Raw genomic sequence first — 13437 nt, 5'->3', positions numbered from 1 at the left:
AAGATTACGAGAATTGCGAATTTGTTTTTAAGGAGAGCGATGACTTTTTTCCAATTTAAAATGATGGTATCTGAGATAGGGATGAGATTTACACAGCAGGTGGCATGTGTCAAGGGTAAGGAGATTGCATGATCAAGATTCAAGAGTGTATTATTGTCATATGTCTCAGATAGAACAAATAAATTCTTGCTGATCAATGGTTCAGAATGAAAGGGTCCATCAAGCAAACATAAATATGGCATCTGGCATTGGAAGTTTGTCAAAGCATAGGGGGTGGTGAAATGGTGCAATACCAACCCTTTAGAAGACTTTTCGGAAAAGGTAAAGAAAACCTGCTGTAAAAGGTCAGCAGAAGCATATAATATGTTGGCCATCTGGTATAAACAAGCAAATATACAATTGGAATACTGGCATAATAATTAGTTGGTATTGTAGCAAAAGTATTATAAACTTTTCTCCTTCTCGTTCCAGTTCTAAATATTCATCTAGCTACGCACCAAAATTGCATTTTTTGCTGTGCCAATTTAACAAGCTACATTGCATGGTTCTGCAGCTATTATAAGTTCCAGCTGTGTAGTCACAATGTTTATAATGTGTTGCGAAGGGACAGATGAACTCAAGTATTATAAATTAAATCCACATGAATTAAATTGGAAGACTAATACATTGATTAAGATCTGCATATTCATTTTTCATAGTGGATTTTTAAAATGATTGAAATAATCTTAATGACTTAAAGTGTAAATCGAAGCAGAAAAGTAAAAGTATTTAATTTGCAATGCATCGGTGTAGTTTTTCCATAGATGAGACAGCCTGGTAAACACATTTATAAATTAGACATTTAACAAAAATCTACTCGCTAAAATTTGTAGTTTGTAGCACCTTCTGTGAAAATGTCTTACTTCTTGGACCAATAGAGAATAGACAATGACAGGTGATTACTATTTATTTCCATACAAAAGTATATAACACACGTCTATTTTAAACATTATGTTTTGTTTTTAATGACTAGTTCCATCGTGTAAAAATAATGATGTTCTCTCTCTCTGGAGGGGGACCAATATCCTTTTAGGGAGGTTTGCTAGTACTACTGGGAGGATTTAAACTGGAGATGGAGAGAGGTGGGAGAACCAGTGTAATAGGTCAGAAAGTGGAAGGAGTGATGGGAAGGTAGAGGTTAGGACCAGTAAGTCTCAAAGGAAGGACAGGTAGGGAGAGGCGAAGGAATATGATGATTTTGATGGGCTGAAGTGTGTTTATTTCAATGCAAGGAGTATTATGGAAAAACCAGATGTATGTAGAGCCTGGATCAGTGCCTGAGACTGATGCTATGGCCATTGCAGAAATGTGGTTGCGAGAGGAACACAACTGGCAGCTCACTGTTCCGGGGTTTTGATGTTCCAGACGTGATCGAGAGGGAGACAAAAGAGATGGAGCAGTTGCTCTACTAACCAGGGAGACGGGGGCACTCAGAGAGGACATATTGGAGGGTTCATCCACTAAGGTGATATGGGTAGAGCTTATTGTAAGCGGGAGATGGAGGAATAAATACATACACAGATTACTGAAAGATGCCAAAGCAACAGTGTTCTCTTCATGCGTGACTTTAACGTCCCCAATATTGACTGCGACCAGTTCAATGCATAAAGATTTAGAATTTGTGAGGTTTATGCAAGAGGGTTGCTTGAAACAATATGTGGATAGTCCAATCTGAGAAGAGAACATACTGGACCTTGTGTTGGGAAATGAGCCTGGCCAGGCGACTGGTGTTTCAGTGGAAGAGCATTTTACTGATAATGATCGCAACTCCATAAATTTTAAGATTGCTTTGAATAGGGAGAAGGCTGGAAATTGCTGGAAGCTACTAAATTGGAATAAGGTAAATTACATTGTTATTAGGCAGCAGCTAAGGTGGCTACACTAGGAGCAATTGATATTGGGCATGTCCACATCTCACATTTGGGAGTCATTTAAAGGCCAGTTGATTGAAGTTCACAAACGGCATTTTCCGGTAAAGAGGAAGGATAAGGATGGCAAAGTAAGGGAACTTTTGGATGACCAAAGAGTTTGTAAATTTAGACATGGATGACAGTGAGATCAGTGTAAAGAATACTAATATGCAAGGGCAGTTTGACATTAGGAAGGAGATGGTGTTGGGGCACTTAAAGAGCCTTATGGAGGATAAATGCCCAGGACCTGATGGGGTTTTTCCTGGTTATTGAGAGAGGCGAGAGAGGCAAGAGAGGAGATTGGGGAGCATTAACCAAGATCTTTACGTCTTTAGCCACAGATGAGATACTGGAGAGTAGCTAATGTTGTTCCTTTGTTTAGGTCATAAGTGATAGGAGTAGAATTAGGCCATTCAGCCCAATGTCTACTCCGCCATTCAATCATGGCTGATCTATCTCTCCATCCTAACCCCATTCTCCTGCCTTCTCCCCATAACCTCTGACACCTGAACTAATCACCAAATTAAGAAGGGAAGTAGAGAGAATCCAGGGAATTATATGCAGTGAGCCTCATGTCAGTGGTAGAGAAACTATTGGAGTGGATTCTTTGGAAGATAATGGGTTAATTAGGGACAGTCAGCATGGCTTTGTACACAGCAGGTCTTGGCTTGCGAAATTGATTGCATTTTTGAGGAGGTGACAAAGTAGATTGATGAGGGTAGGGCGATGGATGTTGTCTACGTGGATGATAAGGCGTTTGATAAAGTCCCCCATGGTTGGTTGATCAAGAAGAGTAAGATGCATGGGATTAACAGTGATTTGGCCACATGGATTCAGAACTGTTTCACTGAAAGAAGACAGAGAGAGGGTTGTGGTGGAAGGACACTATTTAATCTGGAAGTCTGTGACCAGTGGAGTTCTGCAGGAATCTGTGCTGGAACTTCTGTTTGTGATTTATATAAATGAATAGGACATAAATGTAAACGGGTTGGTTTGTAAATTAGCAGATTATACCAAGATTACTGGGTTCATAGACTATGAAAACGGTGTCAAAGTATACAGCGGGATATAAATCAGCTTCAGAAAAGGGCAGTTTAATCCGAGTAAGTATGAGATGTTGCACTTTGGGAGATCACATGTAAGGGGAAACTATACAATTAATAGCATGACCCTTAACAGTCTTGGTAATACTTTTATTTCCTTTTTGGAAAGAATTACACACCAAATGTGTGGAAACGCTGTTGGCCATTTGGGAAGTTTGGAAATTTGAATGGAACTATCGAACACTTGACAACAGATGGGCGACTGTTTCTTGTTACAAAGGATTTTGGATAGTGCCAAATAATCTTTGTCCTGAAAATGTTAGAGATGTTTCCTTCATCCCCATGCCCAGCTGCTGTAGTCTGTAGTTCTGGCAATGTTGCCCAATGGAAACAGTTGATGAGGCACAGATGTGGGTGCAGCAGTATTGTTTCAACCATAGATAATGTTTTTTTAGAAAAAGTAATATTTGCATTTCTATAATTAAGGAACACTGATATTCCAATGTACTTTAGATTTATATGCTTCTGGAGTTTACTTTAGGATATGCTACGCAATTTGCATGCAGTAAACTTACATGAAGGAAAATGGCCTTGTTTGCATTCACATAGTACAGATAAATACACTAGATATCTGCCACCTTCTGGTAATATAAAACATTGTGATAGGTGAAGGGATTATGAAAGGTGGGATTAAATTAGAATGGGATAGCCTAAAACAATGAAAGATGAGATTTAATGTGGCTAAAAACTAATTAAGATGCATTGGTAAAGAAACTTGACTCAGTAAATAAGATATAATTCACATTAATCTAAAATAGAAGAGGATTGTTGTAAAATTATAGCAAAATGGAATGTTCTGTCCTATTGCATTTAATTCTGGGTCAATTTATGTGGTGTATAACAGTGGTTAAAATGCAGTAACATTACAAATTTTTAATGTACCGATATAGAAGGGTCCCGGCTCAAAAAGTAATTGATTCTACAGTAGGGTCCAGAAATATATGTTCATTCCTCTGCAGTTGTTGCCTGACCCGCTGAGTTTCTCCAGCACATTTTTTTTGCTAGAGGGTGCAGTTCATTGTTTGTGAGACCATATGGATAGAGAACTGAGCTGAAAAAAAATCAATATTATTGGTGCAGTTTCCAGAAAGAAAATAACAGCAGCACGGAAGAGAGCCTGGTGAAATGGAAGAGGAGAATATATAGATTGAAATACAGATTTTCAGTTTGTTAAATATACCACGTTGTGTTGAGAAATATGGATAATGGGTGGTTGGATTACTCTGTGCTGTATTTTGCTCAAACAAAAATCTGAGAAGGTAGATTTAAAAAATCGCCTCCAGCATTTAAGAAATGAAGAGACCAGTGATAAAGAAGGGAGTGCAAATAAAATAGGATAGTGGTAATATAATTTACTTATGTTAATTGACAATATAAATTGTTGAGATTAGATTGTACAAGAGATTCAAGGGAATGGAAATGAAAAGGTATAAGGTAAGGCAGCTCAATGTGATTAGGACTGCTTGTGTCAAGGGAAAACTCTGGTCTTTCAACAGTTTATCACTATGTACAGACTCTTGGCATCCTAAATCACATTTAGTAATTGTTTTATGAAATTATCATTAATATTAAAATTGGAAGCTCATCGTGTTTACATGTCATTTGATTATTGTGTATATTCCAGAAAGGGGGATTTAAAAGATTTGTAATATGCAAATATCTACAAATTCAGCATCAGATATTTAACGTTACATTTGGATTTAAATTTTTATTTACTCCATGGTAGAGATAACTGATTGTGGTTAAGACTAGGGACTGCTAAAAAGAGGAAGAAGAAGTCCCAAGAACATCCCCTTCCCCAGTGATGGCAGAGCCCAGCATGTGAGTACTAAAGACCAGGCTGAAGCATTCACAGCCATGTTTAGCCAGAAGTACAGCGTGGATGATTCATCTTGGCTTCCTTCTGAGATTCCCTACTCTCATATAAACTAGTACTCAGTCAATTCTATTTACACCACATGATATCGAGAAGCAGCTGAATATACTTGATAGCATTGAGACTGCACAGCATCCCTGCTGCAGATTTGAAGTCTGGCTGCTACAAAACAAATTCCTTTTCCAGCCAAGTTGTTCCAGTGTGATTGCAATTATACCAGCCATCTGATGATGTGGAATATTATTGAGGTATATCGTGTTTGCAAAAAGCAGGATAATTCCAATGTGGCTAATTACCACCCAGTCAGCCTGCTTTCAATTATGAGTAATGTTATATTGGGTGTCCTTGATTATCCTGTCAAGTAGCACTTATTCAACAATGAATTATAGGTTGATGAAGGCAGAGCTGTAGGCGTTGTACATACGGATTTCAGCAAGACATTTGACAAGTTTCCACATGGTGGGCTGCTCCGGAAGGTTAGATCACACGAGATCTAAGGGGAGCTAGCCGTCTGGATAGAAAATAGGCTTTATGGAAGGAGGCAGAGGGTGATAGTGGAAGGTTGTTTTTCGGACTGGAGACTTGTGACTAATGGTGTGCCTCAGGGTTCGGTGCCGGGCCATTGCTGTTTATCAGCTATATCAATGAATAAGAATGTACAAGGTATGATTAGTAAGATGACTCTCGAGTAGGTGGTATTGTAGATAGAAGAAGGTTGTCAGAAATTGCAGCGGGATCTTGATAGTTTGGGCAGGCGGGCGGTCAAGAAAGCTTTTGACATATTGGCCTTCATTGGTCAGAGAATTAAATATAGAAATTAGAAGGTTATTACAGTTGTACAAGACATTGGTGAAGCCACGTTTAGAGTATTATGTTCAATTTTTGGTCACCCTGTTATTGGAAATATCATCTTGGCAGGAAAAGGCGTGGAGAAGATTTATGAGGATGTTGCCAGAACATGAGGGCCAGAGCTTAGGGAAAGTATGAGCAAACTAGGACATTATTCCTTAGAGTGCTGGATGATGAGTGGTGATCTTACAGAGGTGCATAAGATTATGTGAGGAATAGTTAGGGTAAAAGCATGGTCTTTTACCCAGAGTAGCAGAATTGAAGGAGGTAGATTTAACGTGAAGGGGGAAAGATTTAATAGGAATTTGAAGGACAACCTTTTTTACACAAGTGGTGGATGAAATAAGGAACAAGTTGTCAGAGTTAGTTGAGACAGGTGCTCCATCCTTTCCTCATAAGACAACTTGCTCATTCCAGTTATAATTCCAGTAAACACTCTTTGAGCAACTTTCAATACCTCAATATCCTCCCTTAAATAAGGAGACCAATTTGCTCTAAATGTGTGTCATAGTTAAAATAGATGATAGCATTCTCTTAGTTTTCCTGATATTTGCGCACAAGTCTTTTGAGGATCATGCACTGACATCCTGAGCCCTCTATGTCGGAGCTCTGCCATCTGTCTTATGTAAATAATGTGATTTTATGTCTCCTGGCAAAATAAACAGTTTAACATTTTCTCACTTTTTACTCGTATATAATTTATCTATCCATTTTTTAGTTTAGAGATACAGTATGGAAACAGGCCCTTTGGCCCACCGAGTCTGCGCCGACCAGTAATCCCTGCATACTATACTATCCCTTGCACACAAGGGACAATTTACAATTATACCAAGCCAGTTAACCTACAAACCTGTACGTCTTTGGAATGTGGGAGGATACCAGAGATCCTGGGAAAACATACAAAAGCCGTACAGACAAGCACCCGTAGTCAGGATCGAACCCGGGTCTCTGGCACTATAAGGCAGCAACTCTACTACTGCGCCACCGTGCCGTCCTAAATCTTGTAAAGTTTGTAATCTCCTTGTGTCTTTGCCATTTAATTTACTACATATCTTTAAATTAACAGCAAATTTAGTCCACGCCTTTGGTGCCATCATCAAGAAATGTATATAAATTGTGAAAAGTTGTGTTCTAATAGGACTTGCACTGCGGAGTTTAAAGCTGGGGGTAAAACAGAAATCATGCCAACGCTAAACCTGTACCAAAAGCTTTTTTTTGGCTGGAAAAGAAATCAGCCTTTTCAATAAGAAATATTTCCTTGGTAGGATGTACTCAAGGTTACATAGAGAAGGTGAGGTTAGTTTCATTGGTGTTTTAATTTAACAGATGAGAAAACTTCACAATGCGGATTTCAAGACTTGGTGAAACTTCAGGCCTTTGCCTTGCAAATAGTGATTGTATTGTCTGTACAGGACTTATCTTTGAATACATTAGTTAGTCTAACTTCGGAGTCATTTTACTTTTTAAATTATTAACATAGGTGACAAGAAAATGCCACTTGATTTTCTGAGCTCTCAGCAACAGGAAAGGAAATGAAAACAAGATGGGTCTCTTTGACATTCCATCTAAAATGTAAAATTGCCTGAATAAGATGCGTACTGGACATTGTTTCCTCCATTTTGTATTTATCATTCTGTATTTTATATAATTTTATAATGTTGAAACATAACTGAAGTCATCTGCTTATTTTTGAATAGGTCAAATGTATCCACAATACCAGCAACCAGGATATACACCTCAGCCACAGCAACCACAGGCTCAGCCACACTATGGAGCACCATACCCAGGTGAGTGGAGAACAATACAAGGATAAAGTCTCCAGCACTGCATTGAATTCTGGACCTTTTAACTGAAGTACTGTCTTTGAAAAATTTGGTAATTTTTGTTAAATGTGGAAAGGAAACGGGGTGGACATCCAGTTCTTTTTTAAGTAATTGGGCAACTAATATAAAAACATTAAAATAGGAAAAACAGTGTGCAAAAACATTGATAGTTCAAGGTGACAATCATATAAAATATTGATATGTGGAAAGAACAGTAGTATTGGCAGTATTGTCACAAATGTCACCTTTAGAAATATAGCAATAGATAACCCAACTGTTTTTCCCCAAGTAGGATGTGTACTTGCAGCTGTACCGTAGTGGGTTTGCACCTTTTCCTTCGCTAGTGATTCCAGTGGCTCAGTTATATTAAGCAGCACTGCTTCCAACATAAAACTGAAAGTCTGATTTAAAAAATAAAGGAGATTTCCTATAATAGTTCCAAAGACGAGGGACTTTAATGACCTGGATAGAATAGAGGTGCAAGGTTTATTCTTCTTGGAACATGTTTAATATGGGTCTGATTGAGTTATTTAAACCTATGAATAATTTTGACAAAGAACATAGCACAGTGTAGCACAGGAACAGGCTCACAATATCTGTGTCGAAAATGATGCACAGCTGAACTTATTTCATCTGCCTGCACATGATCCATATCCCTCTATATCCTGCACTTCCATGTGCCTATCTAAAAACCTCAAATGCCACTACCATCTCTGCCTCCACCATCACCCTTTGGCAATGTGTTCCAGCACGCTCTATGTTAAAAAAAACTTGCCCCACACATCTCCCTTAAACTTTCCCCTTCTCACCTTATGGCAATGACCTCTAGTGTTGGACATTTCCACACAGGGAAAAATGTTCTAACTACCCTATCTATGCCTCTCGGAATTTTATATATCTCAAATCAAGTCTCCCCTCAACCTCTGATTTTCCAAAGAAACAATCCATCTAACCTTTCCCTGTAGCTGAAACTCTCTAATCCAAGCAGCATTCTGGTAAATCCCCTCTACACCCTCTCAAGTTTCCACATATTTCCTGTAATAGGGCAAGAAGAATTGTATGCAATACTCCAAATCCAACCTAATCAAAGTCTCATAGAGCTGCATCATGACTTCCTGACTCTTATATTCAATGCCCTTAGCAATAAAGGCAAGCATACCATATGCCTTATGTAAGAAGGAACTGCAGATGCTGGTTGACACTGAAGATAAACACAAAATGAGGAGTAACTCAGCGGGGCAGGCAGCATCTCTGGATAGAAGGAATGGGTGACGTTTCAGGTCGAACCTTCTTTGTCATCCTATCTATTTGTGTGGCCATCTTTAGTGAGCTATGAACTTGGACTCCAAGATTCCTCTGCACATCAATGCTGTTTCGGGGTTTGCCATTAACTGTATGCTCTCTCCTTGCATTCAACTTCTAAAAGTGCAACAACTCGCACTTGCTCGGGTTAAATTCCATCATCTTTTCTCCACCCAACGGGGTACTGATTGAGAATGATCAGCCATGATCACATTGTATGGTGGTGCTGGCTCGAAGGGTCGAATGGCCTACTCCTGCACCTATTGTCTATTGTCATTTCTGCAGCTGATCTATATCCCACTGTATCTTATGTCAGACTTGCTCACCAACTCATCTAGCTTAATGTCTAGGTCATTTATATATATCACAAACCTTTTCCTTTAGCAGAAGGGTTGATCATAGAGGACATAGAATGAAGATACCAGGCAAAAGAATGCAAAGTAACTAGAGGAGAAACTTATTTTTCTGCAGAAAGTGGTTAGAATCTGGAATTAACTTGTGGGTTGGCAGGAGCTATCATAATGTTTAGTTGAAGCATATTAAATTATGCCTTTCACGAGCAAACTCGATAAATCAACTTGTTGAGATTCTGGTCGTAGATAGGAAATTGCACCCAAAACTGGGAGAAGCAGCCAACATATTCAAGGACTTTTTTCAACCCCGGTCAATCCTTCTCCCCTCTCCTGTAGGGCATAGAATACCAAAGCTTGCAAGCACATATCACATATTCAAGGACAGCTTTTTCCCTGCTATTGTCAGACTATTGAATGGTTCTCTCATGAACTAAGGTGTAGTCTTGATCTTACAGCCTATCTCATTTTGACCCTTGCACTTCTTTTAATCTGCACTTTCTGTAGCTGTAGTGCTATAATACAGTAATGCTATATTCTGCACCCTGGTATTTTTCTCTTTGCACATTCGTTGTACTTGTGGATATTATTCAACTGGATAGCATGCACAGAGTTTTTCGCTGTGGGTCGATATATGCGATAATATCAACCCAGTATCAAATGCAGTTGAATTGTTGGTTGAATAGCTGAGGTTTCTGCTAAAATAGACTGGTATAATCAAAAACATAAGAGGGTAAGGCAGATTAACTTTGGGCATGGACTGTAAAGAAAAACGGCTGAGAGGGTCAGGACTGGCAACTAAGTAGATAGTTGAGTTCATTCAGTGAGGTTTATGAGAAAAAATTAACTTGGAGATGTGCTGCATCCAGGACAGATCATCAGAGCAGTGGACATCCAGGAACTTGAAGCAGTTTATTTTGCCCGCTTCCATCCCATCGATGAAATCAGCCTTCATTGTTAAATAGGCTCTTCCTAATGTTGCAAATAAATGTTGGACTGTTTATTCCTGTGTGGATTTTATTGGGTATCATTGAAAACTGCTGAGAAATCTAACACCTTGCATTTTCTACACTCAGAAAATATCTACTTATCTGTATTTGTTGCCACCTCTAAAACATTTAACTGCACCTCAATTGTAAATAGAGTTTGAATAGCTTTCAGGAAAACAAAATGAAAAAATATATATATTTCTTAAAATTTTAGTGAGTGAACTTTTGTCATCCACTTTAGTCAGGAGGCAGACAGCATCTGTGGAGGGAATGCGTAGGTGACGTTTTGGGTCAGGATTCGTCTTCAGATTGATTGTTGTAGGTCAGGACCTCAAAGGTAGTAGTCTATGGATTACTTCCAGTGCTAGTGAGAGCAGAAATAGAAGGGTAAGCCAAATGAATGCTTGGCTGAGTTGCTGGTGCAGGGAATAAGGATTCAGGCTCAATGTTCCAGGGTACAGACACTACAGTAGTTAAGCTGGAAGGAGTGCAAAGAAGCTTTAGGAATACTGGCCAGGTGCAGGCAAGTGGGACACACTTGGTTAGGCCACTTGGTTAGCATGAACGGGTTGAGCCAAAGAGCTAGTTGAGTCACATGGTCTACATGGGCTTTCCTTTTAATTGCAGTCTCACACAGAGCAGAAGATGACATTGGTGCCCGGTGTTCCAGTATTTATTCTCTTAATAGAACATTCAAATATTGCTGTGGGTATTTAACGCAGTTGGCTCTTGAAATTTGAGTATGTGGCAGACTTCATGGGATAGAGTGAGGTCCAGCCACTGTAGATGGCTGCACTCTTGTAAAGAACTAATGAATGGGCTAATTGAAATAAATCAATGTCGGTTTTTAATCTGCCTTTGAGGAGCAAGGAGTGAAGAGGCATGTTGATACATCTTGAATTTTATAAGTTTTGAACATGGCAATCACCATGGTAAATACTTTACCTTTTAATGTTTTCACTACCACATACAATTTATCTTGGCTTTGCTTGTATTTGCATTGTTCTTTTGCCCACATTCATGGTTTTTATAAGAGTCCTTTACGGTAGATGAGGAGATATGGTTGATTGAAATTGCACAAACATATCACACAAATCTGCTTTCTGGCAATGTAAAGAAAGATGAAAGAAAGAATATGGCCATAGTATTGGAATGTTAAACATGAATTCTTGATTAAATCCAAATCTTAACACATTTGTACAAGTCAAGTCAAGTCAAGTCAAATTTATTTGTCACATACACATACTCGATGTGCAGTGAAATGAAAGTGGCAATGCCTGCGGGTTGTGCACAAAAATAATTACAGTTACAGCATATAAATAAAGTTAATAAGTTACTAAACATAGCACAAAAAGTGTCGACAAAAATTTAGTCTCTGGGGTTATCAAAGTTGACAGTCCTGATGGCCTGTGGGAAGAAGCTCCGTCTCATCCTCTCCGTTTTCACAGCGTGACAGCGGAGGCGTTTGCCTGACCGTAGCATCTGGAACAGTCCGTTACTGGGGTGGCAGGGGTCCCTCATGATCTTGCTTGCTCTGGATCTGCACCTCCTGATGTATAGGTCCTGCAGGGGGACGAGTGTAGTTCCCATGGTGCGTTCTGCCGAACGCACTACTCTCTGCAGGGTAATTCCTGATGTGGTGTAGAAGTGCACATGAAACATTGTTTTAATAAGTGTTTAATTTAAATTTTTATATAATTGAAGTGTTTTTCTCCATCATTGATTTGAAGCCTCAGAACCTTAAACGAATGATGAGCCAGCAAAGTGCTATTTCCAGAAAACCCCAGTGATAGGGCTGCACATCACAAAGCAGCAGCTGAAGATTCTTTTTTGTGCTTCATATCTGCTTCATTACTCTGTGATTGTACTAAATAATACTGAATGCTATCAGCTTTGGATCAAAGTTCAATGTGTTTGTGTAGAGAATAAAAGTAGACCTGAACATTCAATAATAGATCTTAATTGAGGAACTCGAACCTTTTGGGCATTATGTTACGAGCCTAGATTTGAGGATTTACTGGTTGATCACTTTATGTTATAGGCATGTTGAAGCCATACCATGGATTCTTTTTGCCTGTTAAGCTTGTTCATTTTTCTATTTCTGCCTTTACAGCTTACAGCCAACAAGCATCATCCCAGCAACCGGCTCAACAATTTCAAGCTTTCAATCAGCAAGCATCCCAAGCTCCTGCACCTGGATTCTCCACTCAAGCCCAGCAAGTGCCATCACAGCCTCCCCAGCAGTTCCAAGCAGGTTCCTTCCCACCACAGAATTATACAACGCAAGCTTCTCAGCCAGCTAATTACACAATGCCACCTGCCGCCCAGCCTGGTATAGCTCCAAATCAACCAGGGAGTTACCAGCCAAGGCCAGGATTCACATCTTCCCCAGGTAGCAACGTGACTCCACCACCATCGGGATCAAATCCATATGCACGTAATCGTCCCCCATTTACTCAAGGGTACACCCAGCCGGGCCCAGGGTATCGATAAGCTGTTGCAGTTGTTCAGAAAGCTGCAAGCAAACTTATTGTCCAAGGTAATAATTTCCATCCATCGTACACCAGGTGCAAACCATTTATTGATTTGGAAACAATTTATAATCTAAAGCTGTGCAAGCCTTCTAGTAACTTCTGAATAATGGATTTTGTTTGCTGAGGAAAGAGACCAAATAGATTTGTTTTCTTATTTTCTGCTTTCAAATTTATCAGTATCATAGCTTAAAATTCTTTTCTTGAGACACTACTTAAACATGTTGTGATTTTGATCTTGTAGATTGCCTTGGCAAAAGAACAGTAAGTAATAAAATGATAGTTTGTAAGTAGGCCACAAATATGATTCATTTTTATTGTTAAATGATTAACAAATGTACTAATTGAAGTAAAATTCAAAGTAATATGTACAAAATTAATATTCTCTTGCAAAACTAAATAAAATGATTTAAATCAATAATTGGTTGCATTGCAGTTTATTTCTTATCTGGACTATAACTTTCCCGTAGTTTGGTTTAAGCGTACGTTGGATAATTTGTTCATTTTCTTAATCCAAGGCAGAGATAATCATGAGGTTTAGTAACACATGTCGGCACATCTAACTATCTGTACTGCCGCTGGGCTATCCATAAATCTCAGTGCTGAAGCATTGACACACTTTAGAGATAAACCAGACACACTGCATCTGTCCTCAGCTTTATGAC

At 39.0% G+C, this 13437-nt stretch overlaps 1 protein-coding gene across 1 annotated transcript in view; it reads left to right on the top strand.

Moving 5' to 3' along the window:
* Positions 1 to 13161, top strand: part of tfg (trafficking from ER to golgi regulator) — a 70219-nt gene extending 57058 nt beyond the window's left edge. Inside the window, exons 7-8 of the mRNA XM_078409551.1 lie at positions 7475 to 7564; positions 12355 to 13161. Coding sequence (XP_078265677.1) covers positions 7475 to 7564; positions 12355 to 12734 — 470 coding nt within the window. The 3' untranslated portion in view covers positions 12735 to 13161. The remainder of the gene's footprint in view (positions 1 to 7474; positions 7565 to 12354) is intronic.
* The last annotated feature ends 276 nt before the right edge of the window (positions 13162 to 13437 follow it).

Source organism: Rhinoraja longicauda, chromosome 12 (assembly GCF_053455715.1).
Source record: "Rhinoraja longicauda isolate Sanriku21f chromosome 12, sRhiLon1.1, whole genome shotgun sequence".
Classification (NCBI taxonomy): Eukaryota; Metazoa; Chordata; class Chondrichthyes; order Rajiformes; family Arhynchobatidae; genus Rhinoraja; species Rhinoraja longicauda.
The sequence above is the reverse complement of the archived record's forward strand: the minus strand, read 5'-3'. Positions and strand labels throughout refer to the sequence as shown.